The sequence below is a fragment of the Mobula hypostoma genome, chromosome 9, assembly GCF_963921235.1.
Source record: "Mobula hypostoma chromosome 9, sMobHyp1.1, whole genome shotgun sequence".
NCBI classification, from domain to species: domain Eukaryota; kingdom Metazoa; phylum Chordata; class Chondrichthyes; order Myliobatiformes; family Myliobatidae; genus Mobula; species Mobula hypostoma.
The window spans coordinates 122,221,360-122,248,748 of record NC_086105.1 but is presented as its reverse complement, the minus strand read 5'-3'; the positions used below and the strand labels follow the sequence as shown (position 1 = coordinate 122,248,748).

The following is a 27,389-nucleotide window of genomic DNA, read 5'->3' as shown; positions in this document are numbered from 1 at the left end:
TGGCTCAAAATCCTGGACAGCGTTATGGGAGAAATTTCATCACTTTAACTATTGCAATTGAAAAAAGTGACTCATCACAAGCTTTGAGAATGATTCAGGATAGGCAATAATGGAAAAAAAGATTGGACAAAATACATTTGTGCAGTTTGCAATAATTAAACTAAATAATTAAATTGTTTGAAATTATTTGTCCATACATCTTTTAAAATCTCCAGGAGATGTGTTATGCTAATGAATGTCCCTTTTCTCTACATTTTACAGAATTTGAAGCAAACAGTTCTCGCATATTTGAGGATCCAAAATTGGATGCAGCCTCTGTGTCTACAGAAATTTCTCAGTACGATGCCAGCAAACATTCCCCTGTCTTTTATGGTCATATGGTAGCAAAGGTATTTATTTACCAAAGATTTTAATAAACTTCAAATTTATTTCTCGGGATATCAAAGGTTGTAATAAAAAAGACACTGTGCAGTACATAAAATTGTGTGAACTTTAACTTCAATAACACAAGTTAAAGCTTTTATGTGTTCTTACATGGAAGTTATTACATGAACAGTAAGCAAAGAGCATAATCTCAAATATGCTTCTATCCTATTACTTGCACTCTTCACTGTATTTATTTGTGTATATAAACTGTCTAGTCTCTGAGCTTCACATAAGCAAAGAACCTCACTGCATGCTTGTGTGCAGTTCTGTGCCAAAGTTTTAGATACACATATATAGCTAAGGTACCTTAGACTTTTGCACAGTACTGAAGTAATTTTATGTATTGCACTGTACTGTTGCCACACAAAAAAAACCAACTTTCGTGATATATGTGAGTGATGATAAACCTGATTCTGATATGGGTCTGTATTATGAACTGAGAATAAGAAGGTGCAGGCAGAGGGGAATCATGATTAGGAAAAGGGGAAGGGAGAGGGGAGTGAGCGGGAAGCACCAGAGAGACCTTCTCTAATGATCTATAAACCAATTGTTTGGAGTCAAATGGCCTTACCTGGTATCTCAGAGCTGGGTGTGTCTACATCCACGCCACCCCCAACCCTGGTGCTCCTTCTCTGCCACCTGTCCCACACCCCTCCTGCAGCGCTCCACTCTCACCATTCCCAACATCCTTTGCTCCCGCCAGATTTACAAACTTACTCTCAATTCCACATTGACTAAGTACAAAATCTTAGGTATCCTAGCTATATATATGTGCCTAAGACTTTTGCACAGTACTGTACATGACAATAAATTAAACTCAATCTGATGAACTATTTAGCAATTCTCATAAATTGTGTATGATTAACTTGACCTTCTGGTATTTTTCTAGGGAGAATATTAAAAATATTTGTCTAGAAGTTCCAGCAGAATCAAGCATTAGGTAGCAGAAATAAAACAATTTCTATGTCAGTTAATAGGCATCCACTGAAAACAGGCCTTTGGTGCAGGTGAACAGGCATTGAATACTTTTGAAGTTGAAAATAGATTACCTGGTGCTTGGATTGAAGGATGGAACACAGTGAATTAAGCCTGTGTTCTTGTAAAGGAATTAGGTGCAAGTCATAGACCTTGCATTTCATAGTACATATGTGGATTTTTGGGATGTGTATTAACTTCACTGCTAAATGTCAATGGTTTCTGCTCGTAGGATTTTCTAGTAATAGGAATGAAAAACATTGAGCTTTCTGATACTCTTATTTAAATTTATATGGCATTTTCAACAGTGACTTATGTTTGTTCAAACTATGAAACAGTTTCTCCTGCTAACCACTTAAATCAAGTGTGATTTTGTGCTACAATGCAGTACTGCTTCTTCGATAGTAACTGTTAAGTTAATTGATGATGCATGCCAGCTACTTTATCATTAGTCTCTCCGTTTATATTTTTTTATAACTAAGATAAATTTGTTGAAGCCATTCTGATGTCACCTGTCATTATGCTTCCATTTCTTCATGCAGCCCTGCAATTACATTTTTCTGTCACATTGATTGCTTGAACCAATGAGTAGCTGCGGAAGTTATTACATGAGCAGTGAGCAATGAGCATAATCTCAAATATGGTTCTGCTTCACCTAACTTTACTAGTGTTAGTTTGGTGCTGTGTCTGTCAGCTGTAGAATAATCAAATCAATCACTGTTACCCCTAATCGATGAGGATGCTCGAAAGCACCTATCTGGTCCTGACAGTGAAGCTGCTGAAGTACAACCAAATTTATTTTCATTTCGAGATCTTTTGGAATTACTAAATAACAGAATTCTGAGTGTGGTTAATGCTTATCGCTTCAGCAGCCTGCATATAGCTGTAATTTAGCCCTTGTCATAATTAATTAAATTTTGTGAAGTGCAAAATACTAAAGCAGCAGCTCATGGATATAGTTATTGTTCAAAGTGTAAATAATTATTCTGAGAGACTTTTGCATTTCATTGACTCAAGATTATTTAGACTGAGGATTCTAGTGGCAAACAGTCTTCAATTCAGCAGCACCTTTAATAATTTGGGAGAACTCATGGAGTTCCAAGGTATGCCGAAAGATTCAAGTTCCAGACATTTAATTGCCTGTTTTGCTTTCATGTAGAATTGGTATATCAGTCAGGTAAAACTCTTTTCATGTTTATACAAGTGCTATACATACCCTTTAACCTCCTCTCTCTCCACCATTCAGGGCCCCAAACAGACCTTCCAGGTGAGGCAACACTTCAGCTGACATTCTGTTGGGGTCATCTATTGTATCTGGTGCTCCCAGTGTGGTCTCCTCTACATTGGAGAGTCCCAACGTAGATTGGGGCACCACTTCGTCAAGAACCTCAGTTCCATCTGACACAACAGTTGTGATTTCCAGTGACCACACATTTTAATTCTATTTCTCATTCCAACATGTCGGTCCATGGCCTCGTCTACTACTATGATGAGGCACTTTCAGGTCGGAGGAGCAATACCTCATATTCTGTCTGGATAGCCTGCAACCTGGTGACTTGAACATTGACTTCTCTAACATCTGATAACTTTTCCCCCTCCCCATTCTCTCTTTTTCCGTCAGCCACTGTCTCCCCTCTTACCCCTTCTCCTCACCAGCACATCACCTCTATTCCTCCTTCCCTTTCCCTCATAGTCCACTCTCTTCTCCTATCAGATTCACTTTTCTTCAGCCCTTTACCTTTTCCACCTATCACCTCCCAAGTTCCTCATTCCCCACCCATTCACATTCCCCCTCACCTGGCTTCACCTATCACCTGCCAGCTCGTGCTCCCTCACCTCCCCACCTTCTTATTTTGCCTTCTTCTCCATCCTTTCCAGTCCTGATGAAGTGTCTTTGCCCGAAATGCTTATTGTTTATTCCCTTCCATAGATGCTACGTGACCTGCTGAGTTCTCCTTGCATTTTTTGGTGTTGCTCCAAATTTCCAGCATTTGTAGAATCTCTTCAGTTTATCCAAGTTCAGGTATTTTCTAAGAAATATTAAAATACAAATTGCATTTGTTGCTGAGTTATACAAAATAATCTATTAGTACTTGTGTAAAATGTTACACCAAACACTTAAATCTCGTACAACAAACGCAAGCACTATTAATTTATGATTCCTTCTTGATGTCTGGAACTTGCCACCTTCTAACAGTACAAATAAACAGAATAAAATATCTTCTTCTTAGTCTTTATTTCTAGCAATGAACTTGTGTTTTTCTCGTAATTACTGGAGTAATAGAAGTATAGTGTTGCTCCTTTGTTGTCTATCCCACTATCAGTTTGGAATATGTGACCCGAATAACTTTAGGCTACAATGATCAAGCTTGAGATTAGTGCAACTTTCAGTTATTCATCTCTTGCATAGGCTGAATTCAAATGAAGTTATATTTCAAACAGTTATTAACACTTACAGGGCATTCCCAGTTAAGAAATGCATTTCCTATATATAAAATGTCTGTAAGTCAGAAAATACACGTCATTTGATATGATACTTTCACAAACTTGTGATCAATGGTACATAAGACTGATAAGAAATATTGACAATTAAAATTGTAGAGAAAGGAATCTGGTCGTGTCATAATGGGGGCAAATGTATGTATGTTGAACATTTGAATTTAATATTATTTGTTCATATGTAGGGGGTGGTCATAAATTAGTTGTAACCTGGGGATGGCCTATATTTATTTGCCAGAAGACCCAAAGAAACAACGAATCCACCTCTTCTACCAGATGCAGAGTTTGCATAAGAATAGCAGTATGATTTGACACCTTTGGATGTATGTAAATTTTTTGGTTTGCTCCCCTCCATCATTTTGCCATTTTATAAAATGATCGCTTGACAAGGGTTATATTGTTGATCTAAATGAATGTTGAAAAATACATTTTCATGATTTATCACTACTGATTTTTGAAGTGATATGTGTAACTGCAACTGAAGCAGTAATATATCACAGCCATAAAAAACCATTTCAAAAAAAGCAAATTACAGGTATTTCTGATCCTTAAATCTTGGGTTAATTGTTATATGGAATAAAATGATATATTACATTTAAATTTAAGAGATTGACGTAAATGTAAAAATCATTAATTTATAATTTAGATTACTTAGATTATGAAAACACTCAGTCCTCTTTTATTGTCACTTAGAAATGCATACATGCATTAAGAAATGATACAATGTTTCTCCGGAGTGATATCACAGAAAACAGGACAACACAAAGACTAACACTGACAGAGCCACATAATTATAACATATAGTTACAGCAGTGCAAAACAATACCATAATTTGATGAAGAACAAACCATGGGCATGGTAAAAAAAAAGTCTCAAAGTCCCTGAGTCGATCGACTCCCGAGTCCCTGATAGCAGGCAGCAAAAGGGAGAAACTCTCTGCCATAAACCTCCAGGCACCGTCAACTTGCCAATGCCTTGGAAGCAGCCGACCACAGCCGACACTGAGTCCGTCCGGCTGAAAACTTCGAGCCTCCGACCAGACCCTCCGATACAGCCTCCTGAGCGCCACCCTCTGCCGAGCGCCTTCGACCTAGCCCCGGCTGCTGAAACAAGCAAAGCCGAGGATTCGGGGCCTTCTGCTCCGGAGATTCTGGTTACCACACAGTAGCAGTGGCAGCGAAGTGGGCATTTCAGAAGTTTTCCAGATGTTCTTCCAAACTCTCACATCCGTCTCCATCAAATCAGAATTGTGCACGGTCCCCTACTTAACAGATTACAGATATCATTCACCGGAGAGGCCGCGTGTACTGCTGTCGCTACTTAGTGCATTATTGGGCTCCGTAAAATAAGGAAGCATGTTGACAATTCAGCAGTGATTCGCTGGGGTACTATGTGTAAGCCTGAAAGGAATTGGGGCATTTCTTTCTCAAATCTGAGATTCCTTGGTTATTTGTAGAAAAAGTTAGAATTGTGAAAGGATGGGGCTGATTATGTAGGAAGCAGAATGTTTCTAGCCATCCAGAGCAAGATACTGTAACTTTGTTATAAGATTAAGTAGTATATACCAAAATATTGGATTGAAGCTGATGAAGCCTTTTTTGCTAAGTGTTGTGAGAATCTGGCTTACAGTTAGTCATTAACATATGAACATTCAAGAATTTCTTAAATCTTTGAAGGGAATTAGGGTAGAGTGGGACAGAAATTCTGATACCTAGACAAAGTTCAAAGTAAATTTATTATCTAAGTACATATATGTCACCATGTACTACCCTGAGATTCATTTCCTTGTGGGCATTCATAGTAAATACAAAATAACGCAATAGAATCAACAATAAACAGCACATAACAAGATGGACAACAATCAAGGTGCAAAAGGCAACAAACTGTGCAAATCCAAAAAAAAACAAACACAATGACAATAATAAATAAGTAATAAATATTGAGAACATGAGATGAAGAGTCCTTGAAAGTGAGTCTATAGGTTCTGGGAACAGTTTACTGTTGGGGTGAGTGAAGTTGGTTCAAAGAGCCTGATGGTTGAGGGTTAATAACTATTCCTGATGGTAGCAGTGAGGAGGTTGTTTCCTCCTCCTTTAGTCAATAATCAGCCCTTTGGTTTTGTTGACATTGGGTGAGAGATTGTTGTGGCACCATCCAGCCGGATTTTCAGTCTCCCTGCTATATACTGATTCGTCACCACCTTTGATTCATCCAATGACAGTTGTGTAGCAAACTTAAGTATGGCATTGGACCTATGCTTTGTCTCAGTCATAAAAATAAAACGAGTAGATCTGGGGGCAAAGCAAACAGACTTGTGGTGAACCTGCGCTGATGGAGATTGTGAAATCTTGTTGGTAATTAGCTGAATTGATGTCTTCTTACCATCCCACAAGTAGAAATATTGCTTTATACATTTTCAAAATTTTCAGTTCCTTTGAATTTTTTTTAAACTCCCATTTCTTTCTGCTTAATCCCATTTTACACAACATTGGTGGAGTCTATTGACTGAAGTATCATTCTGAGGGACCTCTGATGCCAGATGAACTTTCAAAAGTATGGCACCCCAAAGTAGACCATAACCATTGATTTTAGAGAACTTTAATGTAACTTTCTACCTTAGAAACCTTGTTTTCTGCATATTCTCATTTAACCTAGTTTTCTGTCTGTCATGTTGACGTCTTTACTCCAGGCAGTAGCATTCCTCTCTCATAATAAAATCTAATTTCCAGCATCTGGAGTTTTTTGGTGTGCATTCTCTTGGGCTGAAGGCTACGGTTACCTTATAAAGTATCTGGAGAATGCACCCTAACAAGTGTATGTAACAAATAATCTCTGGTTTGTACCAGTGGTTTCCAGGAAAGACTGGATGGCAACCAAGGAAGGTCAGTGACGCTGGAGAGACAGCTGACCTCCAGGAAAAACCGGCATGGGCTCACAAGGCTAGCAACCTGGTGGGCAGCACTTGCGAGAGGGCACCAGTCAAGCTATGATTGAAGACGAAGAGCAATACCCTCAGAGTCTTCTGAGAGAGGGGTGGGGGGAGGATGGGAGACTCAACGGGACAGTCATACTGGCAATGGCCAGGACAGGAAACACGACTACGAGGAAGCTAAAGCAAACAACACTGACTGGAGAGGAATTCACGGTAAGATGTCATTGCTGGAAAGTCTGCAAAAACATCAGAGGGCTCAAGATACACCAGAGCAAGTCTAGATGCGGATCAAAGGTGACCCAAGTGCAGCGCATGCACTTAATGTCTGGTGAGACAAAGGAGAATTCCAGCCAGGAAGCACCCCACAGAGCTGAAGATCTCTCCGCACCTGAGTCGCCTCAGCACCGAACAACAGACCAAGTGGGTTCCTCTTCGGCTACTCCAATCCATTCGTCAAGGAAAGATAGGATCAAATGGCCTAGATCGTCAGACAATGTCACCTGGATGCAGTTCAGTGATGATCTAGATGGCATCCTGGAAGTTGCCTTAGCAGATCCAGTACACAGAAAGATCGACTCACTCACAGCCATAGTGTACAATCTAGCTAAGGAATGATTTGGCCCAAAAGAGTGGAGAAGCCAACACAAGTTATCACGGCAACCGAATAGGAGGGAAAAGGAGGTTCGTTGCTTGAGAGACGAATTAAAGGCGCTCAACAAGAGGTTTAAAACCAACTCACCGGCCGAAAAAGAAAGTATCAAGAACTTAACCAGTATGCTGCGGGAAAAGCTGTGCAAACTCTGGAGGGTGGAACATCTACGACAGCAAAGAAGGAAGAAAGAGAAAAGTCGAGCGCAGTTTGTGAGAGATCCATTCAGCTTCACCAGGACTCTTCTCGGCCAACAAAAATCTGGTATACTATCCAGCTCGAAGCCAGAGGTAGAGGAGTTCCTGCGGGAGGCACACAGCGACCCATGGAGGTGTCAGGGACTAGGAACCAATCGGGCTGTGCGTAGACCGGTAAAACCATCAATTGAGCTGAATGTGAAGGAGCCTACATGGCAGGAAATCCAGGACATCATCCGGAAAGCTAAAGCATCAGCTGCCCCAGGCCCAAGCGGCATACCTTATAAGGTGTATAAGAAATGCTCAAAACTTCTTCGGAGGCTGTGGAAGGTCATGGGAAAGATCTGGGCCAAAGGTACTTATCCATCAAGTTGGAAATTGGCAGAAGGATGCTTTATTCCAAAGGAAGAGGATTCTTCCACAATTGCCCAGTTTAGGACAATTTCTCTCCTGGATGTGGAATGTAAGATTTTCTTTCCTGTGCTCGCAAGGCTGACGCAGAACCGCTATATCAGCACATCCATCCAGAAAGGCGGTATTCCAGGCTTTTCGGGGTGTCTGGAACACACCTCAATGATTAGCCATTTGATCCGTGAGGCCAAGCAGGAAAAGGGAGACCTAACAGTTGTCTGGTTAGACCTCGCAAACGCCTACGGGTCTATTCCACATGATCTCATCCTAGAAGGACTTGACCACTACTACATCCCAGTGGCTATTCGAGACATAATCATCAGCTACCTACGAGGATTCAAACTCAGATTTACATCAGCCCATTTCACAACTAGTTGGCAGGACCTCCAGAAGGGGATTCCAACAGGGTGCACCATCTCCCCAACGCCTATTTATTATGGGAATGAACCTCCTATTATCAGCAGCAGAAGATGTAACCTGCGGCCGATGCTGGAGGCGGGCATTGTTCATCCGGTTCTACGAGGGTTCAAGGACGACATCACTATAACAACTGTGTCACATGTCCAAGCAAGATGGGTATTGGAAACCCTGGACAATGTAGCCACTTGGGTGAGGACGTCCCTCAAGGCCAAGAAGTCCAGATGTATGGTGATCAGAAAGGGCAAAGTTACTAGCAAGTTTAGCCTCTAAGTTCAGGGTAAGGTCATCCCTTCCATCGAAGATAACCCAATAAAATGCTTGGGGAAGTGGTTTAATATGTCACTGACAGATGGGGCCAATGTCACCAATGCTGTGAAGCAGACAGAGGAATGGCTGAAGAGGATCGACACATCCGAACTTCCTGGTAAATTCAAGACCTGGCTGTACCAACATGGCATTCTGCCCAGGTTTCTCTGGCTCTTCACACTTTATGAGTTCTCCATGACTGCCGTAGAGGGCATTGAGAGGAAAACCAACAAGCACCTGCGGAGATGGTTGGGAGTTCCCCCAAACTTCTCTTCAGTGGGCCTTTATATTCGATCTGGGCAACTGCAGCTTCCCCTGTCATCTGTTGTGGAGGAATTCAAGGTGGCAAAATGCAGAGCCTTATTAAGCTTGAGAGATTCCAGTGACGTCTTGGTAAAGCAAGCAGGCGTTACAGCCAGATCTGGGTGCAAGTGGGCAGCCAACACAGCTGTGGAGCAGGCAGTGTATTCTCTGAAGCTGCGAGATATCATTGGCAATCCCTGCGTTGGGCGGCAAGGCCTCGGCTCAGTTCACTTCCAGCAGTGGGGAAACGCAAGCATAAGGAAGAGGCAAGACATGGTACAGGTAGAAGTACAGATCCGTGAGGGAGAGAAGCGGATGTCAAAGGCCGTGGAACAAGGGTTTCAGGGTGCCTGGACAAAATGGGATCTGCCCAAGCACAAGATCTCATGGGCAGAGTTATGGAGACTGGAGCCCTTCCGTATTCCTTCCTCTTGCGATCCGTATATGACACCCTTCCTTCGCCATTACATCTGTACGCATGGGGGATGAGAGAGGACCCGAACTGTAAGCTCTGTGGTCAGAAGGGGGCACTGGCTCATATACTGTCTGGGTGTAAAACAGCTCTAACTCAAGGATGGTATAGGTGGTGCCATGATAAGGTGCTTCTGACTCTTGCTGACGCACTAGAGCGAGAGAGATGCAAGAAGAGGGCAGCTGACACAGATTTGAGGAAGGCCATCACCTTCATCAAAGAGGCAGCCAGGCCTTTTGTAACTAAACAACCAAAGCCCAGTCTGCTGCTAACAGCCAAGTCCTGGGAGATGAGGGTCAATGTGGGAAGGAGGCTGCAGTTCCCGGATGTGGTGCACACAACCCTACGCCCAGACATTGTACTGTGGTCAACTTAAGACAGGAAAATAAATATGGTTGAGCTGACTGTGCCGCGGGAGGAGGGATGGGTAGAGGCCCATGAGAGAAAGGCCTTGAAGTATCAGCCCTTAGTGCAGGCCTTAATGTCATGCTCTGGGCCTGGACGAAAGGAGCAAAAAGCAAGCAGCTCGTAAGATGGGGGAGGACGCAGAACGAACCTCTTGTTGGATTTGGAGTAGGTGAGAGGAGGGAAGCTGGAAGCCAGGAGCAGATGGGCAGTGATTTGGCCACCACTGCTGGCCCACCAACTGGAGAGTGTCGTGGTTAAGGGTTGAAACACTCGGTGAAGTTTGGGAACTACCTGATGACATCTACTCCTGGCTGAAGGCTACGGTTACTTTATAAGGTATCTGGAGAATGCACCCTAACAGGTGTATGTAACAAGACATATGTGTATACCTTCTTCTTGTCTCTTTTCACATGTCCCATCTGTTCTTCATCCTTGTATTGTATATTCATTAATCAAGCGATGAATGTTATTCTCTCTCTCTAGGTTTCAGTGGATACTTCGTTGTTAGAACACTTCAATCCTGAATATTCTCATCCAGCACTTTTGGGTCATGCAGTTGTTCAGAAACCTCCACTCCCTTTAAGTCCATCCCCTCCTCCACCTCCTTCACCACCTGATCCAAGAACATGTAAGTGAATCTGTTTATGTACTTGGGTATATATATATACAGTCTCCAGCTCTTTGTTCTTTTAAACAAGGCAAAATGATTTAATAGTCCAAGCTATTTATAGTTTTCTAATTTTGATAATTCAGGCCTTTAGTTATTTTAGAGAAATTATTGTTCTGAAATTATACTGATTTCCTTTTTTGACCCAACCTTCAAAAATTCCTACTGACTATAGTTTGTCGAGTATATGATAGATTTTCTGAAGCTACAATCATTACACTTAATTATGAAGAAAAAAGTGTGGAATCTCCACTTTGTTTATGCCTTGGTGAGTTTCCAAACTAAGTTCAAGTTCAGTTTAATGCCATTCAACTATACACATGTATACCGCCAGACTAAGCAATATACTTCCGGATCAAGGTGCACAACACAGTACATTAAACTCACACACATAATACATAAAGTAATATTACCATGAGTAAATTAACAAATAATAAGGAGCATTAACAACACAAGTTAAAAAGTAAACAGTATAATGTTACTGGCACTTCATTCATGATGAAACTTGGGTGGAGGCAGGAAGTTCAGTAGTCTTTTGGCCTAAGGGAAGAAGATGTTCCCCAACCTAATAGTTTTTGTCATAATACTCTGGTACTTCCTGCCTGATGGTAGGGGGCTAAAGAGATTGTTGGACGGACGCGAGGGATCATTAACAATGCTAACAGCATGCGTACACATCTCTCCTGATAAATATCTCTGCTAGATGGAAGAAAGTCCCCACTAATCCTCTCAGCAGATCATGCAATCCTTTGTAGGGACTTGTGTTCAGATGCCTTACAATTCTTGTACCAGGCAGTGATGTAGCTGGTCAGGACATTCTCAACGGTGCGGCTGTAAAAATTGGTTAGAATATTGGGTGGGGATGGTGGGTGCAGGGATCCTCACTTGCCTCAGAAGACACCCTGCTGTGCTTTCTTGACCAAAGAGATGATATTAAGGGACCAAGTGAGATTGTCCATTATGTGCAGTGAGGAGTGGTCAGCCTGCAACTTCCTAAAGTCCATAATCATGCATTTGGCCTTATCCACGTTGAGACTCAAGTGGTTGTGTTCGCACTATTCTACTTCCTGTCTGTATGCTGTCTCATCATCGTTGTTGATGACACTGTTGTGTCATCAAGCAAACTTGAGGATTCTGTTTGAACTGTATCTAGCAGTGTCGTCATGCATCCGCAGGCTAAGCACACAACCCTGGGGAGTGTTGGTGCTCAGCATGAGATGTTTCTGCCAACATGAACTGACTATGGCCTTTCTGTCAAGAAGTCTAGGATACTCTTTTCTTCCTGACCTCAAATATGTAGAAACATTTTTTGAAGAGTTTGGGAAGAATACTTTAGCTAATAATCTTTCCACTGTATGATCTAGATATTTTGATTCTGTTTCTGACATTTAGATCAGTAGCAAATTTAATTTTTAATATTATTTCACATGAAGTAGAGTTCTTGTCCATTATGTTCTTCTCTATCACACTGTTTAATGTCAACATGTATAATGGAAGCTTCCCTTTAACATTTAGTTAATAATGGGAAAAATTATCTAAGTACAATGATTCCACTTCATTGAGCCATAGGTTAATCGGGGTAACTGCTTATTTGAAATATCTCTTAAAGAACAAAAACTAATCAAGAAAATAGCTGGGATTCCTTTCACTTATTTGGGACACTCTGCAGCTTAATTGGGACTGGAGACTGTTGTTGAACAATTTCTAACTAGTGATAGGCACATGGACTTGCGTGACAGGCACTGCACCATGCTTAGAGCAAACAGTTTTTAAATAGCATCAGTTACGTGTACTTGTGTTAAAAATGCACGATTTTTGTCACTGATAGGTGGCGAGAAATAAGCAGTAAGACATTTCAGAAGTGTTTTGCTCACTGGAGTTCCAAGTAGTCAGGCTTGGAGATGCCAGAACCAGCCAGGAGTGAAAATGAAATTATTTCACTATTTCATGTTAGGAACTACGAAGAAATTGAAGGTATTGACAATTATTTTGAATGGTACAATGAAAGTGAAGATTTGGAGGATACAATTGTCAAAAGTTGTATGAAGGCAGTGCATTATCAACACTAGGTATCTATCGCTACACCTCCTCCCTCACCAGCATCCAGGGCCCTAAGCAGTCCTTCCAGGTGAGGTAACACTTCACCTGTGAGTCTGTTGGGGTCATTTACTGTGTTCGGTGCTCTCGGTATGGCCTCCTGTATATCAGTGAGATCCGACGTAGAATTGGAGACTGCTTCGCTGAGCATCTAGGCTCCGTCTATCAGAACATGCAAAATCTCCCAGTGGTCTCCCATTTTAATTTTACTTCCCATTCCCATTCCGATATGTCCATCCATGGCCTCCTCCACTGTCGTGATGAGACCACACTTAGGTTGGAGGAACAGCACCTTATATTCCATTGGGTAGCCTCCAACCTGATGGCATGAACATCGATTTCTCAAACTGCTGATAATGCCCCCCAACCCCAACCCCACTTCCCCATTTCCCATCCCCTTTTCCCTCTCTCACATCGTCTCCTTGCCTGCCTATCACTTCCCTCTGGTGCTCCTTCCCTGTTTTTTTTTTCTTTCATGGCCTTCTGTCTCTTTCACCAATCAACTTCCCAGTTCTTTACTTCATCTGTCCCCCTCCTGGTTTCACCAATCACCTGGTGGTTCTTTCTTCTCTCCCCCCGCCTTTTAAATCTACTTCTCAGCTTTATTTCTGCAGTTCTGTTGAAAGGGATTCACCGCAAAACGTTGGCTGTACTTTTTATCCATAGATGCTGCTTGGCCTGTTGAGTTCCTCCAGCATTTTGAATGTGTTACTAGGTATCTATGTTGATTTTATTCATTTATAGTCAATCAAAAGAACATGGCAGCAATAATTCCTCTGTCAATAACTATAGGGAACTAATACAGTTTTATAGTACTAATTTGATAGTATTGATAGTGTTCTAATTTGTTCTTTACTTCATTTAAATACATAATTTGTTACTCAGTTAAATGGTAGTTTATCTTTTTTTTTATACCTTTTTAACTACTTCCATGAAATTCGGCTAATTGGGGGAGCTGCTTAATTGGACTGAAATGTACTGGTTTGATGTGTCCCAACTAACCTGAATCCATTGTATTGTCAACATTATGAAACAGGAAGAAAATTATTCTTCACTTTTGTAGTTTATTATTGACACATTCAAACGCTTTTAGAAAAGATGTTCATAAGTATTTCCAAAATAAGTATCTGAACAAAGGACTAGATTTGAAATGATGACAAATTTCACCATTTACCTTCTAAGTATCTCCAAAATAAGAAACTCATTACTGAACTGAGTTAAAATAAACAAAGCTTTTTGCCCAGTGGTCTATGTCTACTCAAAGTTTCCTTTCTTTACTCTTTGCATTTGGAATTCCCCAACAATTAATCAAAAAGATTGAAAATTTTCTTTTGTTCAGGAGCAAGCAAGCTCTTAGATATTCTGTGCATTCATGGTAGTTCAACATTTCAACAATTTATATCATCTACCTTGAACATGATGTCATCATATTGAATAGGTTACTGAAATTCACAATCTTGGCATATAAAATGTGTAAGTCTACCATAGCCCCTTTGAGCTATAGTTATATAACACAGAAACAGACCTTTCAGCTCACCATGTCTGTGCTATTGATAGCATGTTCATAATAGATGTTAGAAACTGCTTACCCATCTATGTATCTATGTTAGTCCCATTTACCAGAATTGGGCCATAGCTGACTGTCAGTTTGTGCAGCTTCAGAGCTGTGTGTCAGACATGGCAATAAGCAGCACTGGGGCCCCACAGGGTATTACCTCCCTTCCTATTTACCCAGTATGACTTGAAGTTTAGATACAACACTGATTCATGTCATCTGCAGAAATTCTGATGACTCAGCAATAGTTGGGTGCACAAAGGAAGGACGGAGGATGAATACAGGGCCCTGGTGGAGGACTTTGTCAGATGGTGCAAGCTGAATCATCTGCAGCTCAACATTAGAAAGACATAGGAGGTGGTGATGGACTTTAGGAAGGCTAAGCCTGCATTGCTCCCTGTTACTATTGATGGTGAGAACGTGGATGTGGTAAGGACCTAGAGGTACCTGGGGGTGCATCTGGATGACAGATTTGAGTGGAGCACCAATACAGAGGCTATGTACAAGAAGGGCCAGAGTTGCCTCGACTTCCTGAGGGGAATGAGGTCCTTTGGAGTATGCAGGCTTCTCCTTCATACAATATGTTCTACCAGTCTGTTGTCGCCAGTACAATCTTCTATGCGGTTGTGTGCTGGGGCAATGGCATCAATATGGGTGATGCCAACGGGCTCAATAATCTGATTAGAAAGACTGGCTCTGTTACAGGAGTCAAACTGGACATAGTGGAGGCTGTGGTGGAACAAAGGGCCTTACGGAAAATCCAGGAAATTCTGGACAATGTTTCTCACCCCCTGCATGCTACCTTGGCTGAACAGAGGAGCACTTTTATTAATAGACTAAGACAACTGTGCTGCTACAAAGAGTGCTACATGAGGTCATTTTTACCCTCAGCCATTAGGCTCCATAATGAATCATCCTATAACTAGGGAAGTGATGACCCCCTCCTGTTAGACTGTTTATGGTAACTTATTTTTTACTCCTTCTACTTCTCTTTAATATTTAGATGAGTTAATAACTTCAAACTTTCTGCATAATCACTCAAAGAGTTGAACTGCACGTGCACGTGATGAGAGCTGTATAACTCATCTCCTTCTAGCTTAGGCCACAAACTTATCAATCACCCCTGCTGTGGACCACTTTCTGGAGGTCCAAGATGTCAACTTCTACAAAGAGGGGATCCGTATGCTTCACGACCGCTGGACTAAGTGTGTAAATGTAGGAGGGGACTAATTTGAAAAATAAATGTGCTAGGTTTTCTAAAATCCTTCTACCTTAGGCCACAAACTTATCAATCACCCCTTGTATAAAGTTGGTACAACAAAGTCCTCCTTGCTCTTTTGCTTTATCCTGTGTTGGCACTGCAGCATAGCAGTTAACATAATGCTTTATAGTGCCAGCAACCTAGATTCAATTCCTGCCACTGTCTGAAAGAAGTTTGTACGTTCTCCCCACGACCACGTCGGTTTCCTCCGGGTGCTCTGATTTCCTCCCACAGTCCAAAGGCATATGGGCTAGTAGGTTAATTAGTCACATGGCTATATCTGGGAGGCGTGGACTCATTGGGCTGGAAGGGCCTGTTACTGTACTCTATCTCTGAATAAATAAATAAATAAATTAGGGTGCTACACTAGCATAGTGGCTATGCCACAGTATTACAGCTTGGGGCATTCCTGAACTCAGAGATCAGTTCAGGTGCCATCTGTAAGGACTGTGCACCTTCTTCTTGTGACTGTGTGGGTTTCCTCCAAGCGCTCCAGTTTCCACCCATAGCCCAAAGTTGTATCAGATAGTATATTAACAAGTTATTGGAAATTGTCCTGTGATTAGGCTAATGTTAAGTAGGTGGGTTTCTGGGTGGTGCAGATCTTTAGTCCGGTTGTATCTCTAAATAAAATAAAATAATGAATGTGTGCATGTGACATCCACGTTCCCTGGACACGTTGTTCTTACCCTTCACCCCCGTGAGAACACTTAGGCCATGAATACTTCCTATGTCACTTCTAAAGGACTCCCATTTTCTGAAAGTAGATTTACTTGCAAGTACTACTTCTGGTTAATGCTTGTCAGGTCAGTCCTGCAATTCAAGCATTTAGGTACTCACTTTCTGAATTATCCTTATCCATTTCCACAGCTACTCTGAAATAAATCGAGTTATGATCACTATATACAAAGTGTTCACCCACTGATATTTCATCCACTTGCTCTGATTTATTCCCTAGGATTAAATCTAGCAAAGCCCCATCCCTACTATGATGTCAAAATACTGACATTAATAGATCTCTTAGATGCATTTTAAAAATTACTCCTCATCTAATCTTTGCACACTAAAATGATCCCATTTAATATTGGGAAAGTTTAAATCCCGTACTGTTTTTCACCTCTGTGATTTGTTTCCATATCTCCTGTTTGATCTCTGGCTGACTCTAGGGATGTGTGTAGTTTATCCCAGAGAGTGATTGTCTTTTACATATTCCTAAACTGTAACCATATGGTATCATTTGAAGAGCCCTCTGAGACATCCACTATCATTACTGCAGTGATGCCTTCCTGTTTTTGATAATTCAAAGCCCCTTCCTTTTTTTTTCATTTTTCTCCCTCTCACCCCCATCATACCTATAGCCTGAATACTAAGTTGCCAGCCCTGGACTTGTTTGAACCAGGGTTCAGAGATTTCTTCAATGTTATATTTCCACATGCTGATTAATTCTCCAAGTTCATCTGCCTTACCATTCAGGCTCCTTGCATTAAAACAGATACAATTTATCTTTCTGATCCTCTCATGTGGCTTATCATGCCCATATCTGCACTGCCTACTGGACTAACCTAGATTTTCTTCTTTATTTGACTAGGCCTCATCGTCAACTGTGTACTTATTCTGTGTCCCTTCCAAATGAAATTAAATCCTCCTCAACAACATGAGCAAACCTCCCAGCAAGTGAGAAAGAACCCATACTGGTCTGGTACAAACTAGCCTACTTAAACAAGTTCCAGCTACATCAAAAATGTTTCTGATGATCCAAAAGTCTAAGGACCTCAAATCTATACCATCCCTTTAGCCACACGTTCACCTGGTCGGTCTTTTTAGTCCTTTACCAGAAGTGTATTTTTTATTGGCTCTAGAAGGAATGGAAAAATAATATCAATCGTAATCATAGTCAACCTAATCATAATTGACAATCTAGTATTAAGCATTCTCTCTCTTCATATGCCTTGCGCGTTACATCGCTCTCCAGATCGAACGATCCCACGCAGCGTCAATGATATTTCGCACACATAGATCTGTTAGTTCTTTCACAGTGTCCATATATTTTCTTCTTTGCTGTCCTCTACCGTGTTTCCCAGGCATATGGCCTTGTAATGTAAGCCATTCTATTTCTCCCTTTCTGATGACATGGCCCAGGAATTTAAGTTTCCTCTCATTTAAGCATTATCGGATCAAAATTGCCTAACAACTAGTAAAATATAATGCAAACATCTTTATAAATTACAGTGGAGACAAAGTCATATAAATAGATTTAGGAAAGAAACCCCATAGTTTGTATGTTATTTTTGAGTGTTAGGAAAATACCTCACCAGCTGCCCAAATAGAGCTTTCAAGTGGAATTTGGCATAAATTCAGTGTATAATATGGAGGCGGAAATTGAGTTGAATGCTAAGAGAGGGGTGGAACTAATCATAGGGGTAAAATTGAACTTTGGCAGCATTGCCAAATAGTGAATGTGGCAGTCGGTGAGAAAGAAAATTAGGACTTGAGCAAGTTTAGGATGTCAACTTGATATTACCACTTAGTATTTGTAGCATTTTTAATCCATGGAACTCACCAAAGCATGTCCTAGCTAATTAATAGTCTGAATATTTACATTTTTGTTTATGTATATGTATAACAGACAATCTGTACACAATTTCAAAACCAACAATAAAACAGTGACTAGCTAATATATTTCTGTAGTGTTTCATAATCTTTTCCCTCATATGCAAAGATACAGTAGATAGACCTTTGATTTAATATTTGAGGCTCTTCTGCCATGACAGTACTTGATCAGTCAGCCTGCAGACAGGAGTCCCATTCCTCTTTATGTCAACAGTATTACTAAACCAGATAGTTTGCAACCTTTTTGTTTTATTTAACCAAGCCAAATTTCAAATAATGATACATAGCATCAGTAGCACTACTTCATTCCACTTCCATCACATCACTCCAGCTTTGCTGGGCCTCATTTGCTGCTGAAACCTTTTATCCCACTAAATTTGACTATTTTATTGAACTTTGGCTGGCATTCATTATTCAAATATGTCAGAATTTTCAATCCAAACTCTGCCCTTTATGTTCAAACTTGAGTTAGCTCCCATTCACCATTTCCAGTCTGCTTACTGACTTGCATTGGTATTCATTTAAGTAATGCCTTAATTTTAAGATTCTTACATTTACTTAAGCAGTTCATGGTCACAACCCCTCTTTGTCTTAGAAATCGCAGTCTTATCAACTCTACTATACAGTATAGTACTAGCACTCTAATTTAACAGTTCCACTGTGCCTTCACCTACCAAGAACCAAAGCTCTGAAATAACCTGTCTTATATCCCACTATCCTTTTTACTCTCCTCTATTTTTGCCCCATCCTTTCTCTCCTATCTTCCTTCTCTACTCTTATTTTTCACTTTTCTTTCCTCTCTTCCCACTCATTCTTTAAAGTCCACCTTTAACCAAATTCTTCCTGTTGGTTAAATCAATTGTTGTTTTCCAATGCTTCTGTGAAGTGTCTTGATAAATCTTTCCAGATCAAAGAAAAAATTTTAAAAATTGAGTTTTAGATCCACAAACATCAGATTCAGAAATAAGAATACTTCCACTGAGCAATTCTATTCATTGAACAATTGTTTTTCTATTCAGCACAACTTTCCCACATACTATGCAATTAATAGAAAAATCAAAATAGAATGAACTATCTTGTAATATGTTAGAACAAGACAGTTGCTCAGTTATAGTAGGTCCAAAATCGGTAAACATTTCAAGTTTAATACCTCCTGTTACTGCTTTCTCTGTAACGGCTATAATAGTCGCTGGAGGCACAAAAGTGACTGCAGATGCTGTAACATGGAATACCAAAACTGCTGGAAGAACTCAGGTGTTTGAGCGGCATTGAATGAGGAAATCATAATGAAGCCACCTTGCCCATTCCAGCAGAAATCTTTGCATTGATTTTGAGATACTATTGAGGGAAAAGAGTTTTACTTTCTCTTATCACCTCTCCCATCCATAGTGCTGGTTATAGTCTCCTTCCTCTTACATTGCTACGTAATTGAACTGGAATAAAGTATTGATTGGAGTTTTTGGTTGAATCAATTTCCATAAATAAACTATGGTGACCTTCTGATTTATATCATCATTAAGACAAAGTGCAGCCACTATTTTTGTGACTTTTTCATCAAAAATAGCCAATTAAACAATTAGATAAAATGTTTAACTCCTTTCTAAGCATTGTTTAAGATTTTTGTAATATATCAATTTCTTACTTTATGATTTTCATTTTCTCCTCTTAATCTGTGAAGGTTCCCCAAGACAATATTTGGAACACTACATATTCCCAGTGCTTCTCCCAGGTTTGTTTGAAACCCTTACACAAGCTAAAAAGGAGAAATGTTTTGAGGTCAGTGATGTTAACAGTCATTTGATATTTACAGCAAATGAATTTTGAAATTAACGCTAACTTTCCAAGCATAATTTTCTTGTCTTAGTTCCCCTGAGAGGCCAGTGGTATTCTTGGAACACTATGCTGCATATATGTGATACAAATCAATCTTTCCCTCATCACATATACTTAATAAATGTTTTGCCTTTGCTTAGCGTCTTTAGTTTAATCTGTCCTGTGTGAAATCAGCAGTCCACTCAATCATTAATTGAAATTCCCACTAAATTGCATATTTTAATTTTATCTTTACTGACACTTCATGTAAGTATAAGCAGCGTCATTTCATACCACTACATTGGGTTACAAATCATATAGATTAACCTTTTATTTGAAGGTTTACATTCCAAATTGTTGCTTTGCTGTTTAATTTTTTAATTTGATATAGACTCATCAGATACAGGAATAAGACAAATCCTGTTTATTTTATCCATGCTTAAAACCCAGCAATATTATCTCAGCAGCTTTCTAACTTTTCATCAAAGTTCACTTTCCAGAGCACTGTAGTTAATATTCTTGCTCTACCCTCCTTGGCCTCTCATTGCATGATTGCACTTGTAGCTTGTCTTCCGTCCATTTCTTGCCAAAGGGAAGTATGGGAGAAGTCGAACAGCATTGTTTCAACTTTCCAATGAAGGAAATTATACTGTAATATTCCACCATTAGTCTAAATAAGAGCTGATGAAATTTATTTAATAAATGAAACAAATGAAGTTACTTACTGTCTTGGCACACAAATTTACTATCATTTGGCGTGCACTCAACTATTGAGTACTCGAGTTGTCGTCGACCAGTTAGCATTTCTAATTAAATGTAGTCTCCACAAGAAATAAAGATTAATTGTTAATTTTCGCAAATTTAATTTGCAATGAGAGCAATATTTAAAATGACTAACCAACAATCTATCATATCCAAACACATGAGCTTTTTACTTAAAAAAGCTATGGAGTATTTGTGGTGTTTCCTTAGTATCATGTTTCTACACCTTGTGTGCTTACGCAACTGTTTCCCTTTCATTCTAATCTGAGTAAGATATCTAAAAACAACAATGTATATTTAGTGCAGATATTTCCTTTATTTTTTTACTTCATGGGAACATGGAAAACCTACAGCACAATACAGGCCTTTCGGTCCACAATGATGTGCTGAACGTGTACTTTCTTTAGAAATTACCTAAGAGTTAGCCATAGCCCTATATTTTTCTAAACTCCATGTATCTATCCAGAAGTCTCTTAAAAGACCTTATTGTATCCGCCTCCACCACCATCAACGGCAGCCCATTCCATGCACTCACTACTCTCTGCGTACAAAGCTTACCCCTGACATCTACTCTGTACCTACTTCCAAGCACCTTAAAACTGTGCCTTTCTTAGGCTAGCCATTTCAGCCCTAGGAAAAAACCTCTGACTATCCACACAATCAATGCCTCTCATCATCTTATACACCTCTAACAGGTCGCCTCTCATCCTGCGTCACTCCAAGGAGAAAAGGCTAAGTTCACTCAACTTATTCTCATAAGGCATGCTCTCCAATCCTTTGTAACTCTCCTCTGCACCCTTTCTATAGTTTCCACATCCTTCCTGTAGTCAGTTTTTATTTACAATTCCAGATCTACAGGCACAAAGTTCTCAAGACTGATTCCTCTGCTTGCCACCAATATAATCCAATTTCCTTTTGTTCTCTTTCTGAAAATGCAGATAACTTTTAGTTTTATTTTTGGAGAAAGTAGGTGATAACCAATAGAAAGCAATTTTATATCTCTCTTGAAATTGTTTGCCACTGAAGTTAACTATGAGCATGAAGTTCATCATCTGGAGGGAAGATTAGCTGTATAAATGCAAGGAAGTGAATGCTTCCTTTTTGAAAAATTAGCATATTTCTGAAGATCATGAATCATTCTGTGTCAGTCTCTGAGGCCTTCAAGTGAGTGAACCCATGAAAAGCATCCTGCCAGATGAGGTACCTGGTCAAGTACTAAAACCTTGTGCTGATCAACTGGCTGGAGTGTTCACTGAGATCTTTAGCCTCGCGCTTTGGAAGTCTGTGGTACCTATTTGCTTTAAGCAGTCTTCAACAATGACTAGCAGCACTTACATTCACAGTGAAGAAGTATTCTGAGATGTTGATGATGAAACATATCGATCCCTGCCTGAGAAGTGACCTGAATCCATTCTAATTGGTGGATTGGATCAACAGGTCTACTGTAGATGCCATCTCATTGGCTCTTCAGTCAACTCTGGAACATCTGGACAGCAAAGCTGCATACATCAGGATGCTCTTTATTGAATATAGCTCAGCATTCAATACCACCATCTCCTCACAACTAATCAATTAGCTCCAAGACCTTGGCCTCAATATCTCCTTGTGCAGTTGGATTGTGAATTTCCTCACTTGTAGATCCCAATCAGTTCAGATTGGCAACAGCATTTCCTCCACACTCTCCATCAGCGCAGGTGCACCTCAAGCATATTCCCCTGCTATACTTGCTTTACACTTATGACTGTGGCTAAGCACAGCTCCAATGCCATATTCAAGCTTGCTGATGACACTGCTGTTGTAGGCCATATCAACGATGATGACAAATCAGTATATAGGAGGGAAATTGAAAGTCTGGCATTGTGGTGTCATAACTACAACCTCTTACGCAATGTCATCAAGACCAAGGAGCTGATTATTGACTTCAGCCGAAGGAAACCGGAGGTTTCATCAGGGTATCAGAGTGGAGAGGGTCAGCAACTTTAAATTCCTCAGTATAATGGATTTGAGTATGCCCACAAGAAAATTAATCTCAGGGTTGTATATGGTGACATATATGTACTTTGATAATAACTCGACTTTGAACTTGCATTAATCTACCATCAAGTCAAAGTCATATGTATTGTGTTCTGTATTGTGTTCTTCCTGGTCTAATGAAAATCAGTCAGTGAAGGGATTGGTGTTGTCACTTGTACCAAGATACAGTGAAAACATTTGTTAGCATGCCATCTATACAGATCATTCCATGAATAAGTACGTTGAGGTAGTAAAAAGGGAACGAATGCAGAATATTGTGTTACAGTTACAAAGTGCAGTGCACGGAGACAGATAAACTGGAAATGCCACAGCAAGGCTGATTGAGAGATCAACAGTTCATCTTTATCATACATGGGGACCTTCCATGCGTCTTATAACTGACTGAAGCTGTCCTTCAGCCTATTTTCAATAACCTTCAAGTAAACTTTTGTTTCTAATGTGTATCCACTTTCCAGGTCACTTCTTCAGCCCAACTTAAAGAATGCAAAGGCTAATTTTACTTTAAGACCAGAATTTTGAACCCAGCATCTCATGCATCACGAGAATCACTGGTCTATTCCTGTGGCATTGCTTTTCATAATTTTTTCAATCATTTGGCTCCTCTCTTTTTGTGGGCATGTTATATTGATGCTGAAATGTGTGGTGACACTTGCAAACTTTCCTAGTGCATCCTTAGATTGTGTTGGTTGTTCGTTCTAATAATTCCATTTAATAACAGAAAATGCATTCAATATACAACCTGAAATTTTGTTTTTCGCAAACATCCACAAAAACAGAAGAGTGCCAGAGAGTAAGTGACAGTAAAAATATTAGAACCCCAAAGCTCCCTACCCTGCCTCTTCCACGCCCAAAGCCCCTTACCCCACCCCTTCCATGCACAAAGCCCCCAACCCTGCCCCTTCCACGCCCAAAGCCCCCCTACTCTACCCCTTCCACGCCCAAAGCCCCCGATACTGCCCCTTCCACGCAAAGCCCCCTACCCCGCCTCCTCCATGCCCAAAGCCCCTACCCCACCCCTTCCACGCACAAAGAGGCAGCAGAGCACTAATACCCCCCCACTCATTTCAGCAAAAAGCATCAACTAACATGACACAAAAAAACTACTTGCTGATTTATAGTGTTAAAGTCAGCCTTGTTGTTTCCACCCGCCCCTCCCAAAAGAGTTTTCCAGCTGGAGAATTGACAACAAACTATTCCCCCCCCCAACCAACGAGAGAGAGAGAGCAATTCGCCAAGTACCAAGACCTCCGACAGCTGCTCCGCTGTTCCTGATATTCTGTTTTCTCCCATGGCACTTCAGTCAGTAGCATCAACATAAAATCGGCTCGTCCCCTGGGCTGTAAAGCCTTGGAACCCCAAAGGCACACTCGTCTTCTAGGCTGCATCGTTAAGATATTGAAAAACAGCCAGCCAGTGAGTCTTGGGAGTGGTCCCATTGCCACAAAGAACCGAAGTTTGAATGTAGCTCCAGGTCAGGGTCTTTGACAGAATCCCATCCACTTTGGAAAGGAAAAAGAGAGACATTAAAAGGTAAAAATTAAGCTCTTTCCGTAGATGAGCTAGAAGAAGTCACTTTCAACATCATTGTAGCTCTACCCACACAACGCATTTCATTGTATTTTTCGATGTACATGTGATAAATAAATGAATCTGAATCTCTTATTGTCTTATTTATGCTATAATATTCAATGACCAAGAGATTATGGCAAAAAGAAAATGAAAATGTGGTCTTTTCAAGATTGATGAAAAGTACCTTGGAGGGTATCTGATGTCAAATTAAATTAAATGGTATGGAGAATGTAATTTTATGGCATTTTAAATTGCAAGAGCAGAATTGAGAAATACAGGTTTAAACTAAAATAGACTTATCAGAAAAATCTTCATACATGAATGATCAATAGATGGGCTTAGAATCATTGAATCATAAAATTGTACAGCATGTAAAGAAGCCACTTGTTCTTATCAGACAGTGAGCACTCTTCCATATTAATTCTATTGCCCAGCATTTAATAAGTAGCTCTCAATGCCTAAATAATTGTAGTGCTCAACTGAACACATCTTAAGTGCTGGTAGCAGCCCAGCTTCAAGTACACTCTCAGCCATTGCATTCCACCTATTTACCACTTTTAGGTGGAAGCTACCCCTCATAACCTCTAAATCTTTCCCTTTATTCTAAACCTATGTCCTCTACTTCATCTGCCTGATAAGAGGAAGGTTTAATGTAGTCCACTCAATATATATCCTTCATAATTTTATATACCTCAATCATGCCCCTCTTAACCTCCTCCATTCCAGGCAGATCAGACAGTTTGTCCAATCTGTCCTTATAAACAAATAGCTCCATCCCAAGCAACATCCTAGTTAATGTCCTGTACATCCTCCCCAGCATTATCATATCCTTTCATCACATTATAGTGACTAGAAGTGCACCAGCAGAGGTTCACGCAATGTTTTATAAAGTTGGAACCTCCCTACTTCTGTCTTCAGTGACTTGATTAATGAAGGCAATATCATGTTATCTACCTGCATTTTCACTGTCAAAGCTCTCTGTACTTGTACTCCAAAGCCCATTTGTTCTTCAATAGGCCTTAAAACCTTACCATTCATAATGTATAGTACTGCGCAAGTCTGAGGCACTTATATGTAGCTAGGGTTGAATACTAATTTTAACCTCATTAGTGCTCTCAAAATGTATTACCGCACATTTCTCTAGATTAAACTAGATCTGTTATTTTTAGCCCATTTCGGTAACACATTAATATCTCTCTGCAGCCCAAGACTACCTTTTACATTATCTACCATTCTGCCCATCTTTGTGTCATTTGCAAACTTACTTACCTTGCCTCCCACATCTTCATCAAAGTTATTCACATATATTACAAACAGCAAAGTTCCAGCACCAATCCTTGTATGACCCAGTGGTTACTAGCATCCAATCATTAAAATAATGCTCTACCTGTTTCCCATTCTCAAACCAATTTTGCATTCAGTTTGTCAGCTTACCCTTCAATCCTAACCTTTTGAACCAGTCTCCCATGTGGATTTTATCAAAGGCTTTACTAAAGTTCATGTAAGTCTCATCCATTGCTTTGCTTTCATTGATACACTTTATTACTTCAAAGAATTCATCAAATTGACCAGACAGGCTCTGCACTTGACAAAATCACATTGGCTGTCTCTGATCACTCTCCACCTTTTCAAGTGACCATTAATCTACTCCCTTAGATTTTTTTCCTCTATCATCCCAACCACTTAGGTTAGGCTCGGAAGTTTATAGTTACCCAGCTTCTGCAGAAGTCAACTTGCCTGCAAGTAGATGCTCCCATCTTTCTTTGCCAGGTCCTTCCATAGTCAACTAGGCCCTCCCTTAATTTAAGACCTTTACTACTACTAAGCTACCCCTTTTCTTTTCCATAACTATTTTTGTCAATATGCAATCACAAGGGATTGGACCTAGGCATGGAGGCACAGCAGGATCCCCAGGAAGAGACAGAAACAAGAGATTAAACAACAGAATACTAACAGGGCCTCCGAGGAATGACTGTGCAACACCACAAGACAGTTCATTCCCTCAGAGGCATTGCATTTCACTTGGAAGCATAGCAAGATCATATTGGTCAGAAACATTGCATTTGACACAGAAACGGCATGTAACTCAGGAAAAAAAAGCACAACATGGGAGGCTTGTTTACTCAGAGAACCTCAGAAAAAAACTTGAGCATAGACTGGAGAAGCTCAGGACGTCCACTGGGTCCATATTAGTGGGGTCATTCTGTCATGGTGCTCCCACAAAGGACCAGACCCAGGCACAGAGAAATTGCAGGACCCCCAGGAAGAGACGGAAACAGGAGGCCAAACACCAGAACTTTAGCCCCAGAGGAGCAACACCACAAGGTTTTCCATCCTCTCTGCCACAACAACTCCACTCAGGCACTGAACAGAAGACCTCTTTAAATAATCATAGAATCCTGGAAACATGTGCCAGCTACAATTAACTTGACATGATTAAACTGAAAACACAAGGGCTTAACGCTCGTTGGTAAGCCGAAGGGCTCATGACAATTTTAGAAGACTATTAAATGGTTCCCTAGTACAGTAAGATGGACTCTTGACCTCACTGTCTTGCACCTGATTGTTTATCTACACTCCATTTTCTCTGTAGCTGTTACTGTCTATTCTGCATTGTTATTTTGTACCGTTCTACCTCAATGCTCTGTGTAATGATTTAATCTGTATGAACACTATGCAAAGCAAGCTTTTTACTGTACTATAATAAACCCTTGCAACAATGTAATACTTACTCCCCTTTTACTCCCTCTGTTTTACTTTAAAATTTTATAACCTGGGATACTGAGAGTCTAGTCCTGTCCATCCTTCCATTATGTTTTAGTGATAGCACCACTATCTCTCCCCCTCCCCCTTTGTTAATTAAAGATTGAGTTCATCTCCATCCATTAAAATGAATTCCACTTAGCTTTGAATTCCCTTGATATCCACCTGCCCATTTTGCCTACTATACTTACTCATTATTTCTTCTCCAGGTGATTGTACTTCTCCATCTGAACAAATACTTTGAGACCCTGTTCCTTGTCA

The 27,389-nt window shown here is 40.4% G+C and overlaps 1 protein-coding gene across 1 annotated transcript in view; it reads left to right on the top strand.

Moving 5' to 3' along the window:
• Nucleotides 1-27,389, top strand: part of iqck (IQ motif containing K) — a 103,551-nt gene that overhangs the window by 30,343 nt on the left and 45,819 nt on the right. The window contains exons 2-4 of the mRNA XM_063059033.1: nt 262-389; nt 10,482-10,626; nt 19,867-19,964. Coding sequence (XP_062915103.1) covers nt 262-389; nt 10,482-10,626; nt 19,867-19,964 — 371 coding nt within the window. The remainder of the gene's footprint in view (nt 1-261; nt 390-10,481; nt 10,627-19,866; nt 19,965-27,389) is intronic.